This window comes from Polyodon spathula, chromosome 5 (genome assembly GCF_017654505.1).
Source record: "Polyodon spathula isolate WHYD16114869_AA chromosome 5, ASM1765450v1, whole genome shotgun sequence".
Lineage (NCBI taxonomy): Eukaryota > Metazoa > Chordata > Actinopteri > Acipenseriformes > Polyodontidae > Polyodon > Polyodon spathula.
In genome coordinates, this window is record NC_054538.1 from 28,418,731 (window position 1) to 28,444,223 (window position 25,493).

Genomic DNA, 25,493 nt, shown 5'->3' on the forward strand with positions numbered 1-25,493 from the left:
GTCATCTTCTCTTTCAGGGAATAAGTAGGTAACCTAACGTTCCCTTTCAATTCGAAGATGACCACTAAAACATTACTTATGGGAAATGTGTACCAGAGCCGTCACGAGGGAGAAGGAACAGAAGCGCTTAACCTTAGGTTAGCTATTGAAGGCAAAGAAGGAGCTACCACATTCAAGGGGTAGAACCTGGAGAATGTATGTGGCATAACCCAGCTAGACGGCATACATATATCGGACAGTGAGGCACCTCTAAAGAGGGCCCAAGATGTAGCCAACCCTCTAGTGGAGTGCACAGCTACTCTCCCAAGTGGGGGTAAGCCAGCACTGTCATACATCGCAGAGACTGTATCCACAATCCAGTGGGGCAGTCGCTGTTTTGAGAGGGGCTGGCCTAGGATCCGTAAACCATGACAAACAAAGAGCTGGTCAGAATGACGCAGAGCTCTCGTTCTATCAATGTAACATCTCAGCACCCACACTGGGTGGAGGAAGTTCAATCTCCTATTCTCCTCCAAAGAAAACAGAGGTGGATGAAAAGACTCCATTTCCATAGATTGTTTCATGTGGAAGGCTGTGATCACCTTTGGGAGGAAAGCAGGGTTTGTACTCAGTGACACCTTGCTGCCATCGTCCCAAATATGCATACAGGATCTGTGCACAGACAGTGCCTGTAGCTCCCTGACCCGCTTTGCAGAGGTGATAGCCAAGAGGAAGACTCTTCATAGACAGATGCTTCAACTTTATGGGCCTTTTGAGAGCCTCCTGTACAACATCAAGGTTCCATTCGGAGAGAACGATTCTCCTGGGAGGATGTAATTGCCGAGCCCCTTTGAGGAAACATGCTGCTAAGAAATGCGTACCCGAGATACCTTTAAATACATCTTGAAGGTAGAATGTGACTTACCAGCATCAAGCAGTTCCTGCAGAAACTGCAAGATAACTGGCATGGGGCAAGAAACTGGTTCATGACTTCTATTTAGACACCAATTTTGAAAATACTTCCACTTATAGGCATACCGCGACCTACTGGAGTCTGCCCTATAGCTCTGCAAAGTACCCACAACCACGTCTGATAGCCCAACGGCTGTCCAGCAGCCCCGTTCAGGGGCCAGACCCATAATTGGAACCTGCCCGGTTCCAGATGCCAGAGAGTGCCTCTCGCCTGACTGAGGAGATCTAGGCGAAGCGGGACCTCCCTGGGCTGGCCTTGTATGAGCTGGCATAGGGTCGAGAACCAGATTCTCCTGGGCCACTAGGAGAACAGCTCCTTTCTCTAACCGGACCTTCTCCAAGAAAGGCGGGAGCAACAATACTGGCGGGAATGCGTAAAGGAGCATTCTGGGCCACTCGTGGGCTAGGGCGTCAAGGCGAGTGGAACTAAGAGGTGGAGGGAATACCACAGAGGGCAATGCAATGTTTCCACTGCGGCCTCCAAGAGATCAACCTGTGCCTTCCCAAACCATTCCGAAATGCGCTTCACCACCTGCGGGTGGCGTCGCCACTCTGATGGATGCACACCTTCCCTTGAAACTCTACTGCCCAGTTTGCCACTCCAGGAAGATGCACAATTCAGGAGCCGGAAGGCGATGCGATGCAACACCGGGGACCGGAGGCCACCCTGGTGTTTGACGTACACCACACAACACCGGGAGAAAGTGCTAGAGAGCCAGGAAAACAGCCTGAAGCTCCAGCATATTTTTGTGCAGGGCTATACAATGGCCCAACCAGGTTCCGTGGACTCCTCTGCCTTCCCAGACTGCCCCCCAACCCAAGTTAGAGGCATCTGTAAACACCACTCCCATCCACATAACTCCACGGAGGTGAGAGGGTATCCTCCACGATCGCAGGGCCGCGGAGCACATGTAAACCCAACTCGATGGCTGATACAGCTGTGGCCATCAGACCCAACAGTTTTTTGCACCACACCAGAGGGACCTGCAATCCCTGTTGAAACAGGGAGAGGCAACCCTGAATACCTGCTACTCTGTCGTCTGACAGGCATGCGCGCATCGTACTGGAGTCCAGTATATTGTGCACTGCACCGGTATAAGCTGAATCTTCGCATTGTTGATGGTGAGGCCTAGCCTTGCCAGGTGCTGCGTCACAATCGCTGTGTGGGCCACTTCTCCCTCTCGCAACTGAGAGCAAATGAGCCAGTCGTCGTGATAGTTCAGAACTCTGATCCCCTGCAATGGCAAGGAGGCCAGGATAGAGTCCACACACTTTGAGAGTGTATGAGGAGCTAGAAGGGGCCGAACGGCAGCACACCGATGCGGAGGTGCTTCCTGTGCTCTGAACCAATGAGAATGTAAAAATACGTGTCCCATAAATCCACAGTGTTAAACCAGTCGCCAGGCCGGACTGACTGGAGAAGGTGATGGTGAGTCAACATTTGGAACCTCCAAGAACTTGTTGAGGAATCTCAGGTCTAGGATGGGGCACCGTCCTTCTTGGGTACCAGAAAATATGTCGAGTAGAACCCCTCTCAGCAGGAGGTGGGATCTACGAGACGAAAGGCCCACTTGCACTGCAAGGCAGCCTCTTCCTTCTGGAGTACTGACACATGAAGAGGGTCGAGCACGGATGTGTGCGTGACTCCTTGGAAGGGGGGAGGTCCCAAACAGAACTGCAGCACATAACCGTTGAGCACGGTAGCGGGCACCCAGATGTTTGAGATGCAAGCACACCAGTATTACAGCTGGTGTGCCGAGAACTGTTGTATCCAAGTCCGAAAGCTTTCAGGGCCCCTGTTGGGGCTGCTGAGGTTGGCACAGAGCACGCTGAGGCAGCTGCCTTGGGCAACTGTCCTATAATTACCTCCTGGAACACGGTTGCGCAGACACACCGCGACGTGCGTTCCCTTTGCTCTGTGGAGGGGATCAGTTGCCTGCCGCTGCTGTGGTCTGCAGGCGACGCCTCAGGTCACCCAGCCGGGCCGTGGGCGCCGGGACTGTCAAGGTGAGGGTACGTGAATGTGGAGCCTTCCAACGGCTCAACCTACCCCTTACTGGAGCATGGGGAGGGAGCAGCACAGCCACTTGCTGAGATGCTTCGCGCTGTTGATAAGGGCGCTGCAAAATCTCCTGCACAGCTGGCCTAAAGGTATGTCCCAGGGATATCGGCGTGTCCAACAATGCTGCCTTATCCGTGTCGGGCACCCTTGCCTGCGACAGCCACAGCTGTCCACAAGCCACCACCAGGCTTGCCATGCTGCGGCCTAGGGCTTGCCCTTGAAGACCGGAGATCTGGAGCAGCGTGCTTGAAAGAAGTCAAAACTCAGCGGCCACTAGCTCTGGACAATGGATTCCGTGGTTTGACTATTTAATCTCTCTGTAGGCCGGACAGAGGGCGTCACCCAGGAAGGTGCCTATTGGCAGCTCTGATAAAGAGAGATCAGAAAATACCTACCGATAGGCAGGCATATCCCATATCTAATGTTTTGGTGGTCATCTTCAAATTGAAAGGTAACCTATGTTGCATTGACATGAAACCTAATAACATGAAATATAATTATCTGAAACTTTAATGAGTAATTTGTTAGTTACTGTTAAAAGTATCTTTTAATGAACCTTGATAAGTAACTGAAAGTTAATTGCCTAATTTATTCACATGAAAGGTAAACTTATTATTTGTGTACAAGTAATATGTATAAAGATTAGAGTTTTTATACTGTTTATTATCTTTGATACACAGTACACATTTATGAGTTATTTCTGACTTTAAATTGCTGTACTTTTATATTTAATAAGCTGCTGCTATTGCTGCTATGAACTTCCTTTGTGTCTATTATGGTGGTTCACAGTCCTCGATCTTTCCAAATGTAAATAATATTTCAGACTGGAAACTACTCAATTGTTCCTACATGACCATGTTTACTAAATGGTGCACAATAACTCAAAAAAGCTTTTTTTATCAGTAAAAGTTGTTTACTGATTTGTGACAAGTAATTAGCTAAGTACTACAATATGTTAATTCCGTTGGTAATCAGTTTTTCAGGTTTTGGTACTGTTATCCCCTTGTGATAAACAGAAGCCTACTGCAACATTTTTGTTCAGAACAAGATTATTATGGTGATTACAATACATTAATCCATTGGAGGTTTATTAATTAAGGAGTCTTGTAGGTTCTTAAAATATGTCCTGTCATGAGTAGTTAACAAAAGTGCAGACTAATTTGTCTCAGAGTATGGTGGGATATGTTATATTTACGGCATCTGATTTTCGGGTTTTACATGATTTAACCCAATTTCTCCTCCACCCAAATGCATTTGGGTTAAACCCAAAAACTCCCCGAATTGGCACATACTGTATATGAATACAATCATGCGCAGTTGTCTGTGATTTAAATGCAACAGAGCAGAACTAGTGCCCAGGACGGAAGCTGATTTACATATTAGAAAAATGTGGCTTCTTAGTGTTTTATATATATATATATATATATATATATATATATATATATATATATATATATATATATATATATATATATATATATAGTGAGATAGCAGGGAGGGGGTTAAAATTCCTCCCTGCTAAAAACATGTGAAAATGCACTTTTGGATGAATGGGCTAAGGGTTTGAATTGTTTCATTGTTTTATTGTTTAGATAATCCCCTGCACCTGGTGCTAATTGTAAATTGGAGCCAGGTGCAGGGTATTTAAGAGAGGTAGCCAGTTTGCTCAGGGTTGCTGAGGAAAGAGCCTGACTGTGTGTGTGTGTGTGTGTGTGTGTGTGTGTGTGTGTGTGTGTGTGTGTGTGTGTGTGTGTGTGTGTCTCCAGTCGTTTCAGAGAAAGGTGAAGTGCTGAGTGAAGCCCGTTTGAGTTTTTGTGTTTGGGTCAGGTAAACGGCTTAGCTGTCCTGTGGGTTAGTCAGGGACCAGTCTGTGTATAGTCAAAGCTCCAAAACGGAGTTAGGTGTTTGTTTCTGTTTTGTAATTTTGATTTGGTGTTTATTAAAAGTAAATTATCAGTTTCTCTGGTTTTACTATTTATAGGTATGTGTTTGGGTAAAATGAACATTTTTGTTTTATTCTATAAACTACTGACAACATTTCTTCCAAATTCCAAATAAAAATATTGTCATTTAGAGCATTTATTTGCAGAAAATGACAACTGGTCAAAATAACAAAAAAGATGCAGTGTTGTCAGACCTCGAATAATGCAAAGAAAATAAGTTCATATTCATTTTTAAACAGGACAATACTAATGTTTTAACTTAGGAAGAGTTCAGAAATCAATATTTGGTGGAATAACCCTGATTGTCAAGTACAGCTTTCATGCGTCTTGGCATGCTCTCCACCAGTCTTTCACATTGATGTTGGGCAACTTTATGCCACTCCTGGCGCAGAAATTCAAGCAGCGCGGCTTTGTTTGATGGCTTGTGACCATCCATCTTCCTCTTGATCACATTCCAGAGGTTTTCAATGGGGTTCAGGTCTGGAGATTGGGCTGGCCATGACAGGGTCTTGATCTGGTGGTCCTCCATCCACACCTTGATTGACCTGGCTGTGTGGCATGGAGCATTGTCCTGCTGGAAAAACCAATCCTCAGAGTTGGGGAACATTGTCAGAGCACAAGGAAGCAAGTTTTCTTCCAGGACAAAAGTTTGCATATCCCAATGTGTGGAAATATACATGCACTGGGAATTTAAACTGTTGATGACAACTTTGTTGTCAACACTTTGTGCTTAACAATTGTTTTTTACTTCCTTCTAAATAAAACCTGATTTCTACCCGCATACTTACTCTTTCTTGATTAAATGTAAAAAAAATCCACCCTATTTCACATGATATTTTCATTAAATAATTCTACCTGATTTTTAAAAACGCATTCACCCGAAGTTGGAAAAAAAAAATTCACCCGAAAATCAGAATTCCTAGTTGGATTACAGTAATTAATTGACTTGAAATACCCTTTCCCTAAATTGACAAATGTACCTTTGTTAAAGAGTCTTGACATCTTGAGCTCTCATTGACCGTGTTTTGTTTTCTGCTTTTGTCACAGAGTTAGAGGTGGACGTTTATCTCCACAGCAACCCATTTGTTACAGTAAACCCAGCTGCACAAACAGTTTTTTGTTAACTACATTTTTTTAACTCATGGTGTTTGGCTTAAAGGGATTATCAATGTTGAAAAGTAATATTATTTAATTAAATTTGAAGGTCAGCTTTAGAAAATACTACAGGGATGTGTTATGCGTGGATATCGGTTCCAGGCAGTTTTCATCTTGTTTCATTTAATAATATAGACGTTGCATTGCAATACCCCTGGAGTTGTTGGTGCATACTAAATACAAGCTGTGTTACTCATGCTCCACTTGCGTGAGGATGGTAAAAACTTCCTTTTCAATGACCAAATTTGTTTCTGTGTGGGGAATGACCTAGCCAGTTAGTATTAGTTGGGCAACACACCTTGAACCTTGATCGGGTGTAACCCTATGGTTACAGATTGTTTTGTATTTTATAGATTTAAAAAAAAAAAATGTTATTAACAGTAGAAATAATTGATGAAATAAAAGGGCATTTTAGGTCCATATATATATATACAGCAACATTTTTTTCTTCTTTTTTTCAGGTCTGCATATTGGAGCGGCAAATATTTGACTTCCTTGGTTACCAGTGGGCACCGATCCTTATAAACTTTGTGCATATTATTACAGTGATACTTGGCCTCTTTGGAACAGCCCAGTTCAGACCAAGATATGTAACTGGGGTGAGTATAATACTGGCATTTGTTTTTAAAGATCAGCACATTTTTAAGACTTTCATCCACAAAATGCAGAACATTGTTCTTATGAATAAAGCTGTATTTTTTTCAGAGTTGTCAAGGATTTCACCATTTTCATGAAATGTATCCACTGGCGTAAAATATGTAATTACCCGTGAACATTCACGTTTATTTTATAATAGTGTAAATATACATTTTTTTTATCACTTAAAGCCTTATTGACGCACTACCTGTTACACTCCATTAGGATCTTGCAGCCGGTTTAGTTTGCTTCCGGTAAATGAACACACTGCATAGAGCTGCCCAATTGCTTTAAAAAGTCAATGAAAAACACACCAGCGGCATCAAAGATTGGGAATATTTGTGCTAAAGATCTCTCTGTCCAGTAAAAGAAGGGGACATTTCATGTTTCTGTTGTTATTTTTACATTTATCTGTTTTTTTTTTTTTTTTTATTACTTTTTTTAATTGTTTGATATTAATGGTGGACTTCAAAAAACTAAATATTCTAGAAATAATTATTTAAATATTTAGGGTTACATTTAGAGAAATTATCCATTTTGAATGTGACAATGCATTTATTTATTTATGTATTTGTTTTTTGCTTTAATACATGGTGTGTTTAATCATGAACTCTCTTCAAATGCCTATTTTTAGACTGTGAAATAAGCTAATTTAAACTGTGAAATTACCCTTGCTTATAAATAGTTTGAGTAGGAGGGGTTCATGAGTAAGGCTTTGTTGATTAAATGAATTCCATTAGAGCCCTAGTTACTGTATGTAAATTCATCATGGACAAAGAAAACAGAATCCTTGTTTATCATCATGATAAAGTCACACTGAGTCACAGTAACCCAGACATTGACACAAGCCTCATCCTTCTGGAACACATCCTCGCAGTTCAAAGCTTATGTGCCAAAGCCAATGAAAAAGGTTTTGGGGAACAGGAACCTGACAGGAGGAGATGTCCATGCATTTTACATTCTTGTCAAAAAATCATGTGCTTTTAGTAAAACCTGACAGCAGACAAATACAGTTGTAGTCAAAAGTTTACATACCCCAGTGGAAATTTATAATGTCTAGAAATTTCTCAAACAAATAATTATAGGAAAAATCTTTTGTAGCAAAAGTTTTGCTTTTGTGAATGAGGGAAAAAAGGTACAAGAAATAGATGTCTAATTTAATCAAAAATGCTAATTCAAAAGTATTTATACCCTGACTAGGAAAATGAAATTAATAGCTAGTTGAGGCCCCTTTAGCAATAATAACCTCTTTTAAACGATTAGGATAGTTGTCAATGAGCTTTGGCATGATTCTTTAGGATTTTTGACTATTCTTGTAAGCAGAATTGTTCTAGTTCATTCAAATTTCGAGGACTTCTCTTGTGCACAGCCTTCTTCAACTCATACCAAAGATTCTCAATCAGATTTAGAACGGGACTTTGGCTAAGCCATTCCAAAACCTTGATTATATTCTTCTTAACCATTCTGAAGTAGATTTTGATGTGTGCTTTGGATCGTTGCTGTGTTGGAACGTCGAGTTGTGCTTTAAACCAAGTTTTGTAGCAAACGGTTTCAGATGATTGCCCAGTATCTTTTAGTATGCTATGGAATCCATTTTACCATGTATTGGAACTAAATTACCTGTACCATTAGATGAAAAACAGGATATTTATGGTGTTCTTTTCTTTATACGCCTCATCAGACTTTCTCCAAACATAACGACTACCAGCGTGACCAAATAGCTAGATTTCTGTTTCATCTCTCCAAAAATCCTTGACCAGAACTCATATCCATTATTCAAATGCCATTTTGCAAACTTTAAGCGATTGTCCTTGTGACATATTCCTGTGGCTTTTTCCTTGGCCTGCGACCATTGAAACCGTCACCATGCAATACCTGACCTATGAATGAAATGGAAACCCCAGTCCCACTTGCTGTCAATTCACTTTAATATCTTTGGCAGTCAATCTCGGATTGTTATAAACCTTCCTCACAATTCTTCTACTTGTTCATGGTGAAAGAAACTTCTCTTTTCCAGACCAAGGGAGCGTTGTGACAGTACCATGAGTATTGTACGTCTTGATAATAGAAACAATAGTTGAAATTGGGATACTCAAATGCTTGGAAATCTTTGCGCATCCTTCTCCAGCTTTATGACAATAAATCATTTTCTACCTAAGGTCTTCAGATAGCTCTTTACGTTTTCCCTTATTGACATATTGGTAATGACAGCAATCATCCTATGCCTAGCACCTTTTATACTCTCTAAGAATGTTCACCTACAATCCAGCATTTTCATAGAATTAGGTTCTGCATTATCATATTGAAGTTTCTAGCACTTTGTAGACAAAACTATCATAGCATCAAAGGGTATGAATACTTTTGAATTAGCATTTTTTGAGTTTTGTAAAAAAAAAAAAAAAAAAATGCTGAAATAAATAATTGTAAACATCTATTTCTTGCAACTTTTATTTACATTTCTTCCAAAAATTCTTTGTTTTTGTGTCTAAAACTGTCTAAATATATATATATATATTATAATATATATATATATATATAGCATATAGATATATATATATATACACACACACACACACACAGGAAATCTCTTTTCTGATTGTTTTGTATTTTACTGTAATGCCAAGGGTCCTGTTTTAAAAAGTGGAAGCCACTCGCTTGCAGCATATGATTTGATCATGGTTTGTGAATCTACTTGTTATTTTGAGAGTGTTTTCAGTCTGAAGGTGGTCTGGCAACACCACTGATATCAATGTCCTAGGTTGCTATCTGTACGCTCTGCAGACAAATGACTATATCTAATGATTCGTAATAACTTCGGAAAATCAGCTCCAGTGAGCCAAACTGCAGATAGGGGATAGCTCACCGAAATCACCAGTTTATTATGAGCCAGTAAATCTATTTATAAAACAGTTTCCTCATGCAATAAAGTTACTGCTGTCCAAAGTGCACAAAATGTATTTAACCACATAGATAATAATTTTTAAAAAGTTATTACAGTCTATTTCAGCATCATGGTAAAATACATACACCCTATTAAAATTGCTTGTCTCTTTTCCATAACAGTAGGATTAGTATTTGAGTAGTTACTTTACTGTATTCCTGGCCTGAATCTCTGTATTTTCCCAATCATTGATTTTAGCTTTTGTCATTATATGTGATGGGTAAGCCCCAACATCATATTTGTTATTTCATAAACTGGTTATCTGGAATCCACACATACAATACAATACAAAAAAACTTCACAATAAGATAAATGACTTTCTGTCTAACATGCCTCTTGCTTACAATATATCAGTTTTAGAGATTCTGTCCATGTAGATGCCTTTTTATTCTAATTTAATGTGGTGCTCTCTGGTAGCTGGAGAAGTGCCAAATGAGGTTCTGCTACCTGCTCTCATCTTCTGTACCTGATGTCCTGACAGCATGTCAAATGTAGTGATGACAACATCCTACTAAAGTGTGCTCCCCATAAATGGCCTATTGGGGTAAGACGATATTTGAGTAGAATATCATTTTTAAAACTTTAAGTTAAGTTTGGGTATTTATACAACACAGTTAACTTCTTTTGAAGATATGGCATGCTAAAGGATGACATTAAATACAGTACAGTAGATTATCATTGAATTCCTAATGGTCTTGAGCAGAATAGGTCTCGAGCAGACTCCAAACCAGGCCATGGAATTCAGTTGTGTTGCTTTTCATACCCACTATACAAAAATAAAAAAAATTAAAAAAGCTTTATTCAGCATTGGTTCAATGGGATACTCACATTAGGGTTAGGAATATGTTAGGGTTATGTTTTTACCCAGTTGTAACCCAGAGGTCTCCAGTTGAAATCCCAGCTCAGTCACACCCTAGTCTAGTATCATGTAAAGTGCTTTGTGATGGTAGTCCACAATGAAAGGTGCTATATAAAGATTCTTCTTCTTCTTGTTCTTCTTCTTCTCATTATTATTATTATTATTATTATTATTATTATTATTATTATTATTATTATTATTTATTATTATTATTATTATTATTATTTTTTATTATTATAATAACAAAGTTTGGGGTATCTGTCTGTGTCATTTGACAGTGGTTTTCTTAAAGCTGAAAATGTTGTCTTTTACCAACCCAAGAGTCAGACATACTGCACCACGGGGTATCTGCTAAGAAACGCAGCACAGGCTTCCAGGTTTTATTTAATTATAGGCAGTTGCAGATGGCTGCCACTAGGGTACCATCAATGGTATCCCTAGTACTCGTGAACATACACTAACACAGTATACATGAATATACAAAAACACAAAACAAAACACAGGTCAAAAACAACTAAGAAACAAAAGGTGACCAAGCTCGGGTCGGGAGCTACTTCAGCTGTACTGGGAGGTCCTGAGCCAGGAACCTTCCTAACCCAAATTTGAATTAAACTTCTGTGGGATTAAAATTCCATAAATTAATCCCTACACTTGAAGGTTAGTATTTATGACCCCTGGTTCCTTATCGCGCACTTGGTCCTCTCCCCCTGGTTAAGGCACACAGTTGGGAGCCTTCAGCCGATCCATCTAATTCTTGCAAAAGAACGAACAAAAGAACAACAAAGGACTGTGGCCAGGGTAATTGATACTCAATTTGTCAATTAACACCTGGCAGAGAGGGAAGTCTAAATTCTCAGCCCTACCATATCTAGTACAAACTCAGTTTTAAAAAAATGTTCAAATTATACAAATAAAACACATTTTCTTTACAGAGCCCACCAAAAATACATTATTTACAAGGGCAGCATTGCCACAGTATAATTAAATCTATATGAAAACTGTCCCGGAAGCAGCTTGTTACAGACGCTTCCATCCAAGCTTCTCTGGATGAACCGCTGGTCCAAATTGATTAGAGCAAGTGTTTCTTCATCCCTGCTGCAATCTGGCTCATGTTGTGTCTCAAGCAACAAAAATATGGCTAAACAGAATAAACAAAAAACGTTCCTTCCGGAAGTGAAACCTTCACGCGGGTCTGGCTGTTTGTTATTTCGTCCGCCGTCATGCATTTTGTCTCGCTCAGCCTGGATCAAAGCGTGTAGACCCACATCCTGAGGTAGGTCGCTGGGACCAGGCTTAACTCAGGTACAATCTAGGTACGTGGTTTCACACTATTATGACCTGGGTAGCCAGAACCTGGGTCCGGACCCAGGTAGGAGTGCACTCAAATAACTTGTGTAAGGCTAGCAACTAAAGACCAGTAGTCAAACTTGCTTACAATAATAATTTAAAGGACTGTCCACATATGGTCTTTAGGGGAGGTGTCTTAATATACATCTAGTTTTATCTATACAAGGTATTGAAAAGAGAAGTCATTGTTACATAATGTTCAGGTGATTTTTTAGCAAGGCAGATGTGCCCCTGAATAGTCCGTCGTTTTGTCTGGAAAACTTCAATATTCTAATTGCCTTCTGATTAATTTTTTTTTTTATTCTTCTTCTAACCCATAGTATGCAGTCTGGCTGGTCCTCTGGGTCGCATGGAATGTGTTTGTTATCTGCTTCTACTTAGAGGTCGGAGACCTTTCAAAGGTAATTTACAACCTAACATGTCAAGTGTAAACTCATTTTTATAATAACGTGTTAAGACTATTTTTTAAAGCACTGCATTCTTTGTTATTTATACTGTTGCTTGTATCTCATATTATACTGTAGGGCTAGTAAGTACACAAGTGGGAGCACAAATCTTGTCTTTGAAAATACACTGAGACAGGAAAAGCCAAGCAAAGCTTAAAAAGGTTTAGATTTTTTTTTTCACTTCCAGATGCATGCTTTGTTTCTACAGGAACATTTGGTGTGGTTTAATGAGGAGACCAATTATTTTTTTCTGTTCTGTGTTAAGCTGAAAAATGTCTTGGTTGATATCTATCTGGGGAGATGTGTCTTTTCTGTATTCTCATTTAATGTGCACCTTGTGTTCCTGAGCATCCGTTGTAGACTTTATGGGGAATGGTTTCAACTTGGTCCTAATAGGAATCAAAAATAGCAATCAAAGAAAATTAGGGTTGGATGTACACTTGATTGTATGCAGTGAAAAAACTTTATATTCTGTTTCTGTTTCATATGTTTAGCTGCACTCAGATATAATTTCCTACAATCACCATAAATATCGCATAACAGGTTGTGTATTTTATATTCCATGACTTGATTTGTTTATATTGGATTATAATGTTATCTTGTAGGGTTGTGGTTTTATTTATGTATTGTTATACCAATTATCCTAAGCCTTGTATTATCAATCCAGAGAAGCTTGGATGGAATTGAATTAGATTGTTTACTTGTGTCTGTCACCCAGGTCAACCCTGCTTTATCAAAGCAAACCCGCATGACACCAGGTCCTGACCCGGATAGGTTCTGACCCTGTAGAGCATGCCAGTGTGCAAGGTATCTGTGGCAAGGATAAGTTTGAGGGCCGTAGGTGGTGACGTCAGCGTCCTGGAAGCAGTACACAAACAAACAACGTTGCGGGGCAAAACACAAAACAAGTAAAAAGGCACATTGGCCAAAACAAAACAAACAAAACAATACTGAACATTACTAAAACAAGTTCAACCTTGTAGTCGTGGTAGCATTCATAAGAACATAAAAAAGTTTTCAAACGAGAGGAGATCATTTGGCCCATCTTGCTCATTTGGTTCAAAGTACTCTTTCTAGGTAATGCAGGCTCAGCAGTCCTAGGCATTGCAGGCTCGACAGCCCTAGGTGATGCAGGGCAAGCAACCCCAGGCGGTGCGAGACAGGCAACCCCAGGCATTGCTGGACAGAGCAGGAGCAGTCCCTCCATAGACAACAGCGGGAGGGGAGCCCCCGGCCAATCAGATGGCAGTAGGAGCGCTACTTCTCCTCCAAACTGGATGACCGAGCAAGAAGGAGACTGATTAGAGAGGCAACCAAGAGGCCAATGGCAACTTTGCTAGAGCGACATGCTCAAGAAAGCCCACCTTGAATCCTGTTTGAAGTATGCAATGAAACACTCAGAAGTTTCTGTAGCCATTTGGCAAAGAGTTTTGTGGTCTGATAAACTAAAATTGAACTTTTTGGCCTAAATGCAAAGCGTTATGTTTGACTGAAACCCAACACAGCACATCACCCAAAGAACACCATCCCTACTGTGAAGCATGATGGTGGCAGCATCATGTTATAGGGATGTTTCTTATTGGCAGGGACTGGGGCACTTGTCAGGATAGAAGGGAAAATGAATGGAGTCCTTGAGGAAAACCTGCTGCCTTCTGCAAGAAAACTGAAACTGGGATGGAAGTTCACCTTTCAGCATGACAACGACCCAAAGCATTCAGCCAAAGCTACACTGGAGTGGCTAAGGAACAGAAAGGTAAATGTCCTTGAGTAGCTCAGTCAAAGCCCCAGCCTAAATCCAATCAAAAATTTGTGGCATGACTTGAAGATTGCTGTCCATCAACACTCCCCAAGGAACTTGACAGCGCTTGAAAAGTTTTTTTTAAAGAAGAATGGCCGAATATTGTCAAATCTTGGTGTGCAAAGAGACCTATCCCAACAGAATCACAGCTGTAATTGCTGCCAAAGGTGTGTTTGTATTTATTTATTTTTTTCAACAAATTTTTTTCCCCCCTTAACAGTGTGGAGTATGGTGTGCAGATAAGTGGAAAAAAATCCTCATTTAAATGCATGAAACTCTGAGGCACTGACACAACAAAATGTGAAAAAAGTTCAAGGGGGTGTAGACTTTCTATAGGCACTGTATGTCAAATATATGTTTTATGTATTTAAAATATATAAATATATATATTGAGAAATATAAAATTCATAAATGAAAAATACATTATGTATAGATTTGAAATATGATGTAATATACATTTTATATTTGTGTATGCCACATATTAAAAAACAAACACTATTTTAAACATGCAGAGTACTTAAAATCACCTTTATGGATTAATAATGGATTCGCTGATTTAATAACAAATCACAGAAATACTCCCAAATGAATCATAAACATGTATACCAATAACTTGTACAATTATCACAAAACAGTAATCAAATATTTACAATAGTCAACAAATTATCATCTTCCACACCACAATCCCAACCCCCAGCATCCTTTGCAAGCAAATAATTTACATGGGTCTGCTCCGGCAATACCCATATACTTTATGACAAATACATATGTAAAACGAGCAAGATGGGCTGAATGGCCTCCTCTCGTTTGTAACTTTTCTGATGTCCTTTTGTTCTAATGCTTTGTGTAATAAATATATTGATTAATATTAAATTAAAAAAGGCAAATATGTTTCAATGCAATTAAGTGTATAATGTATGTACTGTATGATAAGATCAGCATCACATATTAGCATCATTATACATTTCAGGGAAACTTATGAATGCATTCTTAACACTAGAACCGCCAAGACTGTCAATTTAACAGTTTTCACTTTTAAAATGTAAGTTACTCAGCGTGTCTGAAAGATCCGTGGCTGTACATTCTGAATCATTGTCATTATATGCAATAACGTGTGCATCATGTCAGTTTTTATCCAAGATAAAGAATTGTTTTAGAGATTTTATCAAACAAGATAAGTCTTTTCTCGATTCACTATGAAAGCTTTAAAAGCCTTGGAGATCCATCTTAAACATGAAAAAAAAAAGAAAAGCAGTCTTTAGACATTTTACATTTTGTATAGAATGGCATTAGAATATTTTGAAATTTTTACACTTTTTAATTATGAAACTACAGTATGGAGGTTCTTTATTGCATTTCAGAATGTGGCATTCTGGTGTTATTCATAGTACTGAATGTTGTTTGCACTGGCCTACAGCCAATTAAAGTGATTGCTGTCTTCTTGTAAATCCCTTGTGTGCATTTACTGTGACTTTGAGTTGCCTTTTTGTTTTCATCACTTTCACAAATGAATCCATGGAAAGAGTAATTGGCCAGAGTAACAAGAAAACTAATTTGTGTGCTAGCTCATTACCCTCTTTACTGCTAGTGTAGGAGAAAGTTTTCTATGATGTTCAACAATGTCCAGCTTGGGAAGCCAAACAGATATTTTTTAGTTTACAAAACGAAGATGATGAAGTATATTCTGAGCTACTGTAGCTTGCATTATATTTTATAGTTGTCAATTTACTTTTACAACCTATTTTGGTTTGTTTTAAGGATAATTTACCTCTCTGTTTTAGCATTCTTGGTTTAGTATTTTAACTGCAGATTGAAACATTTTTTTATAACTGTGCAATTTGTGTTAGTGCTTTTTGTAAATACTGTATTTTAAAAGAAACTAGTGTGTAAACAGGTATATACAGATACAAAACTGTACAAACAAAAGTAGTTTTTAATGTAAAACAAAAGTAACATATGATTTATTCTGCGTGTGTGTCAATCGCAGCACAGAATCCAGCTTTGCAGTTTTCTGATCAAAATGTTTCTGCTGAAGCTCTGTAGCTAGCTTGAAGATGAAATTATATCAAAATTATGATGCTATATATATATATATATATAATATATATATATATATATATATATAATATTATATAGATATTATATTTAAACTTATAATTGAATATAAGTTTTATTTATTCAAAATAAAAACATGTTTGTACCAAGTTGGTTCTAGTGTACTTTGAATGTGTAACTTTTGATGTTCCACAAACACACACACACACACACACACACACACACACACACACACACACAGAAATTCTAAGTAGCAAAACTAAATTTTATATAATTTTGTGTGTATGTGTTGGAAAGGTAATGCGCGGTGTAATTCCGAATGTCCTTGATAACACATAAATTCATTTCTCTTGTTAAATGTTTTTATCTTCATGGCAATGCATGAAGCTCTCCTCACGATATTCAGAGTCATTCTTTAACTACTTAGTAAGCAGACACGGCTATTTAAATATCCCCTCCCCTAAATGACTATGAATTGAGTAATCTGCATTGGTACGGTCGATTTTTTTTCCTAAATCAGAACTGCATAGCAACGCATTTCCTGAAAACTACGACAAACAGGTTGTGAGGAAAACTGTCATGACTTGTGCATGTAAACGCTGTCAATGTCTCCCGCAAGAGTGTAATTCCATGAGAGATTTCAAATCTAGCCCAAACCTCAGACGGGTCCAACAAAGAAAGCTGGTCTTGGAAAATGTGCATTTGATGGTAGCACCAGTGTAGCGTAAAAATGTGCTTTGCATCCTTCCAAATGGTCAGATGTTATAATTATGTCATTAAATTTAAGTTAATTGTATTATATACTGTATCTATACAGTAGCGGAAGTACATTTATTTCTATTTTCAGACTAAATGTCTTGTTTTAAGCTAACAATTAATATATTAATAATAATAATAATAATAATAATAATAATAATAATAATAATACATGCTGTCTTGCCTATGTTATTTAATTCATTTCACCGAACTGTAGTAAAACAACATTTTTGTTTTGTTTGTTTGTTTTTTCATTTACATATTGAATATTTGAAGCTACAGACATTTTTTATTAGGTAGAAAATAATTAAATCATTCCGGAACTTTCAGTTCTTATTAAAAATAGATTAGTGGTACCATACTTATGATCGTTATTTGTAAGAGAATCTGATAATCGTTTAACCCACAGATACATTATTTCTCTTTAGGTTTTTAGTTGTAGTTACATTTCAGTCCCTGCTCATAGCCAGTACATTCCTGAAAATGATGAATTTTTGTTCAGTCTTTTCTAGGTTACAGAATCAATTGATTACTACGGAACTGACGGTTACCATGCTAAAGGTATATAAACCATGCTGGGGTCAGGTGGGAGCATCGCTAATTCACACATATGTGGCCACGTCAAAAAATAAAGCCTCTTTAATCATGTTAAATAACCAATAATAGCTTTTTACCTGGAAGTAATGATACATGTGGCTGCTCAGCAAATATTTGGAGCTGTCAGTATAAATATACACTGTTCTATAAAATCTGAATTCCAGAGAGCTTAATGTTTGTTTATACATTTTCAATTGCTTTTAATCTACCTCGTGTGAGTAGCTTTCCTGGAGCAATATAATTGCTTTTAATCTACCTCGTGTGAGTAGCTTTCCTGGAGCAATATAATCACTTGAGGTCTGCTTTGTTTGACTGTGTCTTTTTGTATCTCGAAATGACACTGGTGTTCATCTGTGACTACTCCCATCTAACTTAAAATTACTCTGCTGGCTCTAACTAAATCAATTTTCCAATTGATTCCATTATATACAGTACTGTGCAAAAGTTTTAGGCAGGTGTGAAAAAATGCTGTAAAGTAAGAATGCTTTCAAAAATAGACATGTTAATAGATTATATTTATCAATTAACTAAATGCAAAGTGAATGAACAGAAGAAAAATCTACATCAAATCCATATTTGGTATGACCACCCTTTGCCTTCAAAACAGCATCAATTCTTCTAGGTACACTTGCACAAAGTCAGGGATTTTGTAGGCATATAGTCAGTTGTATGATTAAACAATTATACCAAACAGGTGCTAATGATCATCAATTCAATATGTAGGTTGAAACACAATCATTATCTGAAACAGAAACAGCTGTATAGGAGAAATAAAACTGGGTGAGGAACAGCCAAAGTCAGCTAACAAGGTACTTACTTACTTCCCTTTGCAATCGGAAGATGTCCAGCAGTGCCATCAGCTCAGAATTGGCAGAAAAAAGTGGGACCCTGGTACACCCATCTACTGTCCGGTCAGAAGTGGCCTTCATGGAAGACTTGCAGCCAAAAAGCCATACCTCCGACGTGGAAATAAGGCCAAACGACTCAACTATGCATGAAAACACAGGAACTGGGGTGCAGAAAAATGGCAGCAGGTGCTCTGATCTGATGAGTCAAAATTTGCAATATTTGGCTGTAGCAGAAGGCAGTTTGTTCACCAAAGGGCTGGAGAGCGGTACACTCATTCGTGTGCCTGCAGGCAACAGTGAAGCATGGTGGAGGTTCCTTGCAAGTTTTGGGCTGTATATCTGCAAATTGAGTTGGAGATTTGGTCAGAATTAATGGTCTCCTCAATGCTGAGAAGTACAGGCAGATACTTATCCATCATGCAATACCATCAGGGAGGCATCTGATTGGCCCCAAATTTATTCTGCAGCATGACAACGACCCCAAACATACAGCAAAAGTCATTAAGAACTATCTTCTGTGTAAAGAAGAACAAGGAGTCCTGGAAATGATGGTATGGCCCCCACAGAGCCCTGATCTCAACATCATCAAGTCTGTCTGGGATTACATGAAGAGAGAGAAGCAACTGAGGCTGCCTAAATCCACAGAAGAACTGTGGTTAGTTCTCCAAGATGTTTGGGCCAACCTACCTGCCAAGTTCCTTCAAAAACTGTGTGCAAGTGTACCTAGAAGAATTAATGCTGTTTTGAAGGCAAAGGGTGGTCACACCAAATGTTGATTTGATGTAGATTTTTCTTTTGTTCACTCACTTTGCATTTTGTTAATTGAAAAATATAAACTATTAACATGTCTATTTTTTGCTGGTCGCATTCTATCAGCGAGTCAGTATTGAAATTGCTTTGTAAGCACACGCCCTCTGTGTATTCGATTTAAACAAAAAGCACACTGCCTTGGATCCAGAGCAGGACGACAGGATTGTATTCCTGGCAAACAACACAGAAAATAATTGTGCACATTAATAAAAACTGACTGTATATAGTTTGCACTTATTTGGAGTTTCAAAATGAACTGTTAAACCTGAGAATAATACTGTTTTTTATGTTTATTTTCTATGTATTTTTAACTGGGCTGCATGCTCCATCAGCTTTTCCTGATTGATGACCACATCCAGTCGGTGTAATTACAATCAATGCCGCCCACAGCTGATAAAACTAATGAGATGTATTTGAGGTGATTTTTGGAATCTGTCATTGGAAACGAGTATTTTAAGTCCAATTCTGGTTCCCAAACTATTTTGAAAAACATGTCTGTTTGTATCTTATATACATATATGACGGGATAACCACGTGGCTAAGGTGGTCAGGAGGTAGGAAGGAGATTCATACCTAAAGAATTACCAAAGTTTATTTCTCACAAATAAAATTAACAAAACAAGTCATGAACACAAAATGAAACAGAAAATCTGTCACCCAAGTCTCGCACCATCATATATACATCTATCTCTCTCTCTCTCTCTCTCTCTCTATGCAGCTCCCAAACTTCTCTGTCTGCTGCATAAACCTCCCCTCTAATGGTATTTCAAGCTCCCTTTTTATATCATGTGGCGTTTCAAAATTAGCACCAATTATCTAATTTGGGAACAGCCACATTCTCAAAAAAACAGTGTTAAGATATTAGTGGGGTTTTTTTGTTTTGTTTTTTGTTTTGTTTTTTGGGGGGTTTTTGGGGGGTTTTTTACGCTTAGAGCATTTTGTCTCTCTTCACTGCAGTTTCACTGACTCTCGCCACTTCAGACACAATTTATCTGGTTCTGCAATTATTAAAAATATCTATCCTTTAAAAAAAGAAAAAACGTATCCTTTAAAAAAAAAAAAACTACACAGCTGCACCTGTATTTAGTCATAATCGCGGCCCCCTTACTGACACTGCGTAGGAGTAGTGTAATGTCCCTAGCTGCTACTTAAAACAGTAAAAAATAAAAAAAGATGTTGTACCACTGTTTGTTTTAATGTAGCAGTAGTTACAGTATGTAACAGTGAAATGTTTACTTAACTGGGATATTGAAAGCTGGCAGCAGAACAATTAGATTAGCGTTAAAGCATTTAAGCACTTTTAAAACACAAACGTTTCAGTGAAAACGATTACTATAACATTACACACTTTATTACCATAAAATGAGACATCGCGGAACAACATTTTCGAATTTGCTATAAACCAGGGCATATTTTGTATAATATATTTTAAGAATAAGAATGACTTTGACAAAGCGCAGCACGCTATCTAGTTGTAAGTGGGCCCACTGCCTGTTTTTTCTCATTCATTATGCTGTTTGGGACACAGAATGATCAATGTTTACAAATTTTGTCTGCCCCCCCCCCCCTCCCAATTGCACGTTTTGTATAATATACAAACACATTCTATTCATTGCAAATAGGACCTGACATCATTTGACACCCAAATGCAATACTAAAATGAACATCTCATTCATTAACCCCACAATCAAAATGAAAAGCTAGTGCTATTTGATTTTGAGGTGTTCAGCTATCCTTAGTTTCTCTGCGAGAAACAAGTGCACATAACTGAAACGGGGAAAGAATGTTTAGAAACCATTTAATGTTTAAACCAAAGGCAGACACACTGCTAGCAGCCTCCCTTCTTACCCTGATTGACAAACTTGATTACAGAGAACAAAAACCCGAAGGGCCAAAAACATGTGTCTATTCACTTTCTCTTCGGCTGTCTTATTTATTTTTTTTCTTTATGCTTCAAGGAAAACTGATTGTGTGTCAAGTGTAACAATGTTTTATTGTCTTAGGAGCACATAACCTGTTTTGTGAAGGCCTTCAAAAGGGATATGAATGACATTTAGATAATATTTTAAGACTGGAATTGCAGTTAACAAGTAAAAAGTGATCACGCCCAGGAAATTAGTTTTAAAAAAAGGAGTACCTCACCAAGGCAATTTGCGACACTGCCTCATGCCTCCTGACATGGAATATGGCAAAACCAACCAACTCACAAATATAGGTCTAGTAGATCAAATGGCCCATCACGTGACTGCATTTATTGCAGAAATAACCATATAAAATGGAATTTAACTTAGATTCACCATGTTTTTTGTGTCCAGTCAATGTAGTAAGCAACTTGGATATGCTGCTGTTTTCTTAAATTTTTGTAGGTGTAGAACCAGTTATATTTACATTAAGATTTAATGAGCTGGTGGTAAGTTGACTTTTCCTGCTATAAAGCTTTAGGTTATTCTGAACTTTGCCTGTCCTACAAGCTGGAAGACTGTCTTGGGAGGAGTAATACCTTCTCCAAGGGGACCTTGAAATGATGAGAATGTGGTGGCCACAACTAGAGGAGTTCAGGTGATGTGTGACACTTTTGCCACCTTGAATGAATGTATCTGTATACCATAAGCATAGAGGAGAGGGGGAGGAGAATACTGCAAGCAAACTCAGCCTCACTATTTTTATATGCTGGTAGATTGGCATTCTGAATTAAGCGAGAGTCTGGAGAATGTCATTGGAAGCAATTCATTTTCTGTGTCATTATTGGCCTTCCCACCTGGATCCAATACAAACAGCTTGGTACCCTGCATAGTGGTAAACACAATATCAATCAGTGACAGGAAAGTGACATTCTGTTTACTTTTAATATTTGAATGTGTTTATATAGTTTGAACTGCTGTGCAACCATAAACAAAAATAGGTTTGCTATTATTTACACATCCTAATTTGCATATACAGGCAGTCCTCGAACTTGCGACACAATTGGTTACTGAAAGTTGCGTTGTACAGTGGCTTGCGAAAGTATTGACCCCCCTTGGCATTTTTCCTATTTTGTTGCCTTACAACCTGGAATTAAAATGGATTTTTGGGGGGTTTGTATCATTTGATTTACACAACATGCCTACCACTTTGAAGATGCAAAATATTTTTTATTGTGAGACAAACAAGAAATAAGACAAAAAAACAGAAAACTTGAGCGTGCATAAGTATTCACCCCCCCCCCCCCCCCCCCCCCCCCCCAATACTTTGTAGAGCCCCCCCCACCTTTTGCAGCAATTACAGCTGCAAGTCTCTTGGGGTATGTATCTATAAGCTTGGCACATCTAGCCACTGGGATTTTTGTCCATTCCTCAAGGCAAAACTGCTCCAGCTCCTTCAAGTTGGATGGGTTCCGCTGATGTACAGCAATCTTTAAGTCATACCACAGATTCTCAGTTGGATTGAGGTGTGGGCTTTGACTAGGCCATTCCAAGACATTTAAATGTTTCCCCTTAAACCACTCAAGTGTTGCTTTAGCAGTATGCTTAGGGTTATTGTCCTGCTGGAAGGTGAACCTCCGTCCCAGTCTCAAATCTCTGGAAGACTGAAACAGGTTTCCCTCAAGAATTTCCCTGTATTTAGCGCCATTCATCATTCCTTCAATTCTGACCAGTTTCACAGTCCCTGCCAATGAAAAACATCCCCACAGCATGATGCTGCCACCACTATGCTTCACTGTGGGGATGGTGTTCTTGGGGTGATGAGAGGTGTTGGGTTTGCGCCAGACATAGCGTTTTCCTTGATGGCCAAAAAGCTCAATTTTAGTCTCATCTGACCAGAGTACCTTCTTCCATATGTTTGGGGAGTCTCCCACATGCCTTTTGGCGAACACCAAACGTGTTTGCTTATTTTTTTCTTTAAGCAATGGCTTTTTTCTGGCCACTCTTCCGTAAAGCCCAGCTCTGTGGAGTGTACGGCTTAAAGTGGTCTTATGGACAGATACTCCAATCTCCGCTGTGGAGCTTTGCAGCTCCTTCAGGGTTATCTTTGGTCTCTTTGTTGCCTCTCTGATTAATGCGCTCTTTGCCTGGTCCATGAGTTTTGGGGGGCAGCCCTCTCTTGCCAGGTTTGTTGTGGTGCGATATTCTTTCCATTTTTTAATAATGGCTTTAATGGTGCTCCGTGGGATGTTTAAAGTTTCAGATATTTTTTATAACCCAACCCTGATCTGTACTTCTCCACAACTTTGTCCCTGACCTGTTTGGAGAGCTCCTTGGTCTTCATGGTGCCGCTTGCTTGGTGGTGCCCCTTGCTTAGTGGTGTTGCAGACTCTGGGGCCTTTCAGTACAGGTGTATATATACTGAGATCATGTGACACTTAGAATGCACACAGGTGGACTTTATTTAACTAATTATGTGACTTCTGAAGGCAACTGGTTGCACCAGATCTTATTTAGAGGCTTAATAGCAAAGGGGGTGAATAAATATGCACGCACCACTTTTCCGTTATTTTTTTTTTTTTTGAATTTTTTTAAACAAGTTATTTTTTTCATTTCACTTCACCAATTTGGACTATTTTGTGTATGTCCATTACATGAAATCCAAATAAAAATCCATTTTAATTCCAGGTTGTAAGTCAACAAAATAGGAAAAATGCCAAGGGGGGGTCAATACTTTCGCAAGCCATTGTAAGTGAAAGAGTCGTAAATCAAAGCGCATTTTCCCATAGGAACAATGTTATAAATTGGGGTTACGTTCCTGACTCTTCAGCCAGATAATACAGTTTTACAAAAATGACCCGTTATATTGTACTCATGCAAATATTTATTTAACTCTTTACACTCAGCCCAGTGGTTACGCGTATATTACTGAGACACCTACCTGGATTGTTTAAAAGTACAGACTAGTGGCTTTACAATGACGTATTCAGTGTGTGTATGTGATACTCATAGCAGGAAATACAATTGCCTGAAGTTAAGCCCTCATCATGTGACAGAGTTCACAGCTTAGGTTTCGTTTTGCAGTCAATTGCTCTTATCAGACATTGTTAATGGCAAAAAAAAAACAGTTACATGCATAAAAAAAAAAAATCATTAGACTAAGTCAGGGCAACTAGGGCAGGTACTGCAGTTCAGACACCGAGCATACGCATATGACACATGGCTCGGGTCTCATCGTGTTGTAAATGCCGTATCGATGTCGTAAAGTCGAAGCAGGGTAATAATGTAAAAGAGTCATAAGTGCCGTGCGTCGTAAGTTGAGGATTGTCTGTACTATTCTTTTCAGCTGATCCCCCATTTCCAAAATATATATACAGTATATATATATATATATATATATATATATATATATATATATATATATATATATATACACACACACACACACACACACACACACACACAGTGCCTTGCAAAAGTATTCAGACCCCTAACCAATTCTCTCATATTACCGAATTACAAATGGTACATTGAAATTTCGTTCTGCTTGAAATTTTATTTTTGAACACTGAAACTCAGAATCAAGTATTGTAAGGTGACATTGGTTTTATGTTGGGAAATATTTTTAAGAAAAATAAATAAACTGAAATATCTTGCTTGCATAAGTATTCAACCCCTGCGCTGTGGAAGCTCCCAGTTTGCACCAATGAAAGAAAATGCTCTAACGAGGACACAATTAGCTTACCATTGGCCTCCACCTGTGAACCATTAAAGTTCCTGTCACATTTTCTACATAAAAACCCCACTGTTGAAGGATCATTGGTAAGGCTGTGAACCTGAAGGAAAATGAAGACCAAAGAGCATTCTACAGAAGTTAGAGATAAAGTAATACAAATGCATAGATTAGGGAAAGGGTACAAAATAATATCCGAGTGTTTGGATATCCCAGTGAGCACAGTTGGATCAATAATCAGGAAGTGGAAGCTGCATCACACCACCCAGGCACTGCCAAGAAAAGGCCACAGAGAGGCCAACAATCACTTTGAAGGAGCTGCAGAGTTCAATGGCTGAGAGTGGAGTAATGGTGCACCAGTCAACCATATCACAAGCTCTGCATAACACTGGCCTGTATGGGAGGGTGGCAAGAAAGAAGCTGTTACTCAAAAAGTACCATCTGAATGCACATCTGGAGTTTGCCAGAAAGCATGAGAGTGACCCAGCTGCGATGTGGGAAAAGGTTTTGTGGTCAGATGAGGCCAAGATAGAGCTTTTTGGCCAAAACTCAAAGCGCTATGTGTGGTGCAAACCTAAGACTGCCCATGCCTGAAGACACACCATCCCTACAGTGAAGTATGGTGGTGGCAGAATCATGCTGTGGGGATGCTTCT

General features: G+C 38.8%; 1 protein-coding gene across 1 annotated transcript in view; it reads left to right on the top strand.

The window, feature by feature from the left end:
- LOC121315799 (sodium/potassium-transporting ATPase subunit beta-1-interacting protein 2-like) overlaps nucleotides 1-25,493 on the top strand; it is a 205,137-nt gene that overhangs the window by 86,232 nt on the left and 93,412 nt on the right. Inside the window, exons 2-3 of the mRNA XM_041250224.1 lie at nucleotides 6,573-6,710; nucleotides 12,215-12,295. Coding sequence (XP_041106158.1) covers nucleotides 6,573-6,710; nucleotides 12,215-12,295 — 219 coding nt within the window. The remainder of the gene's footprint in view (nucleotides 1-6,572; nucleotides 6,711-12,214; nucleotides 12,296-25,493) is intronic.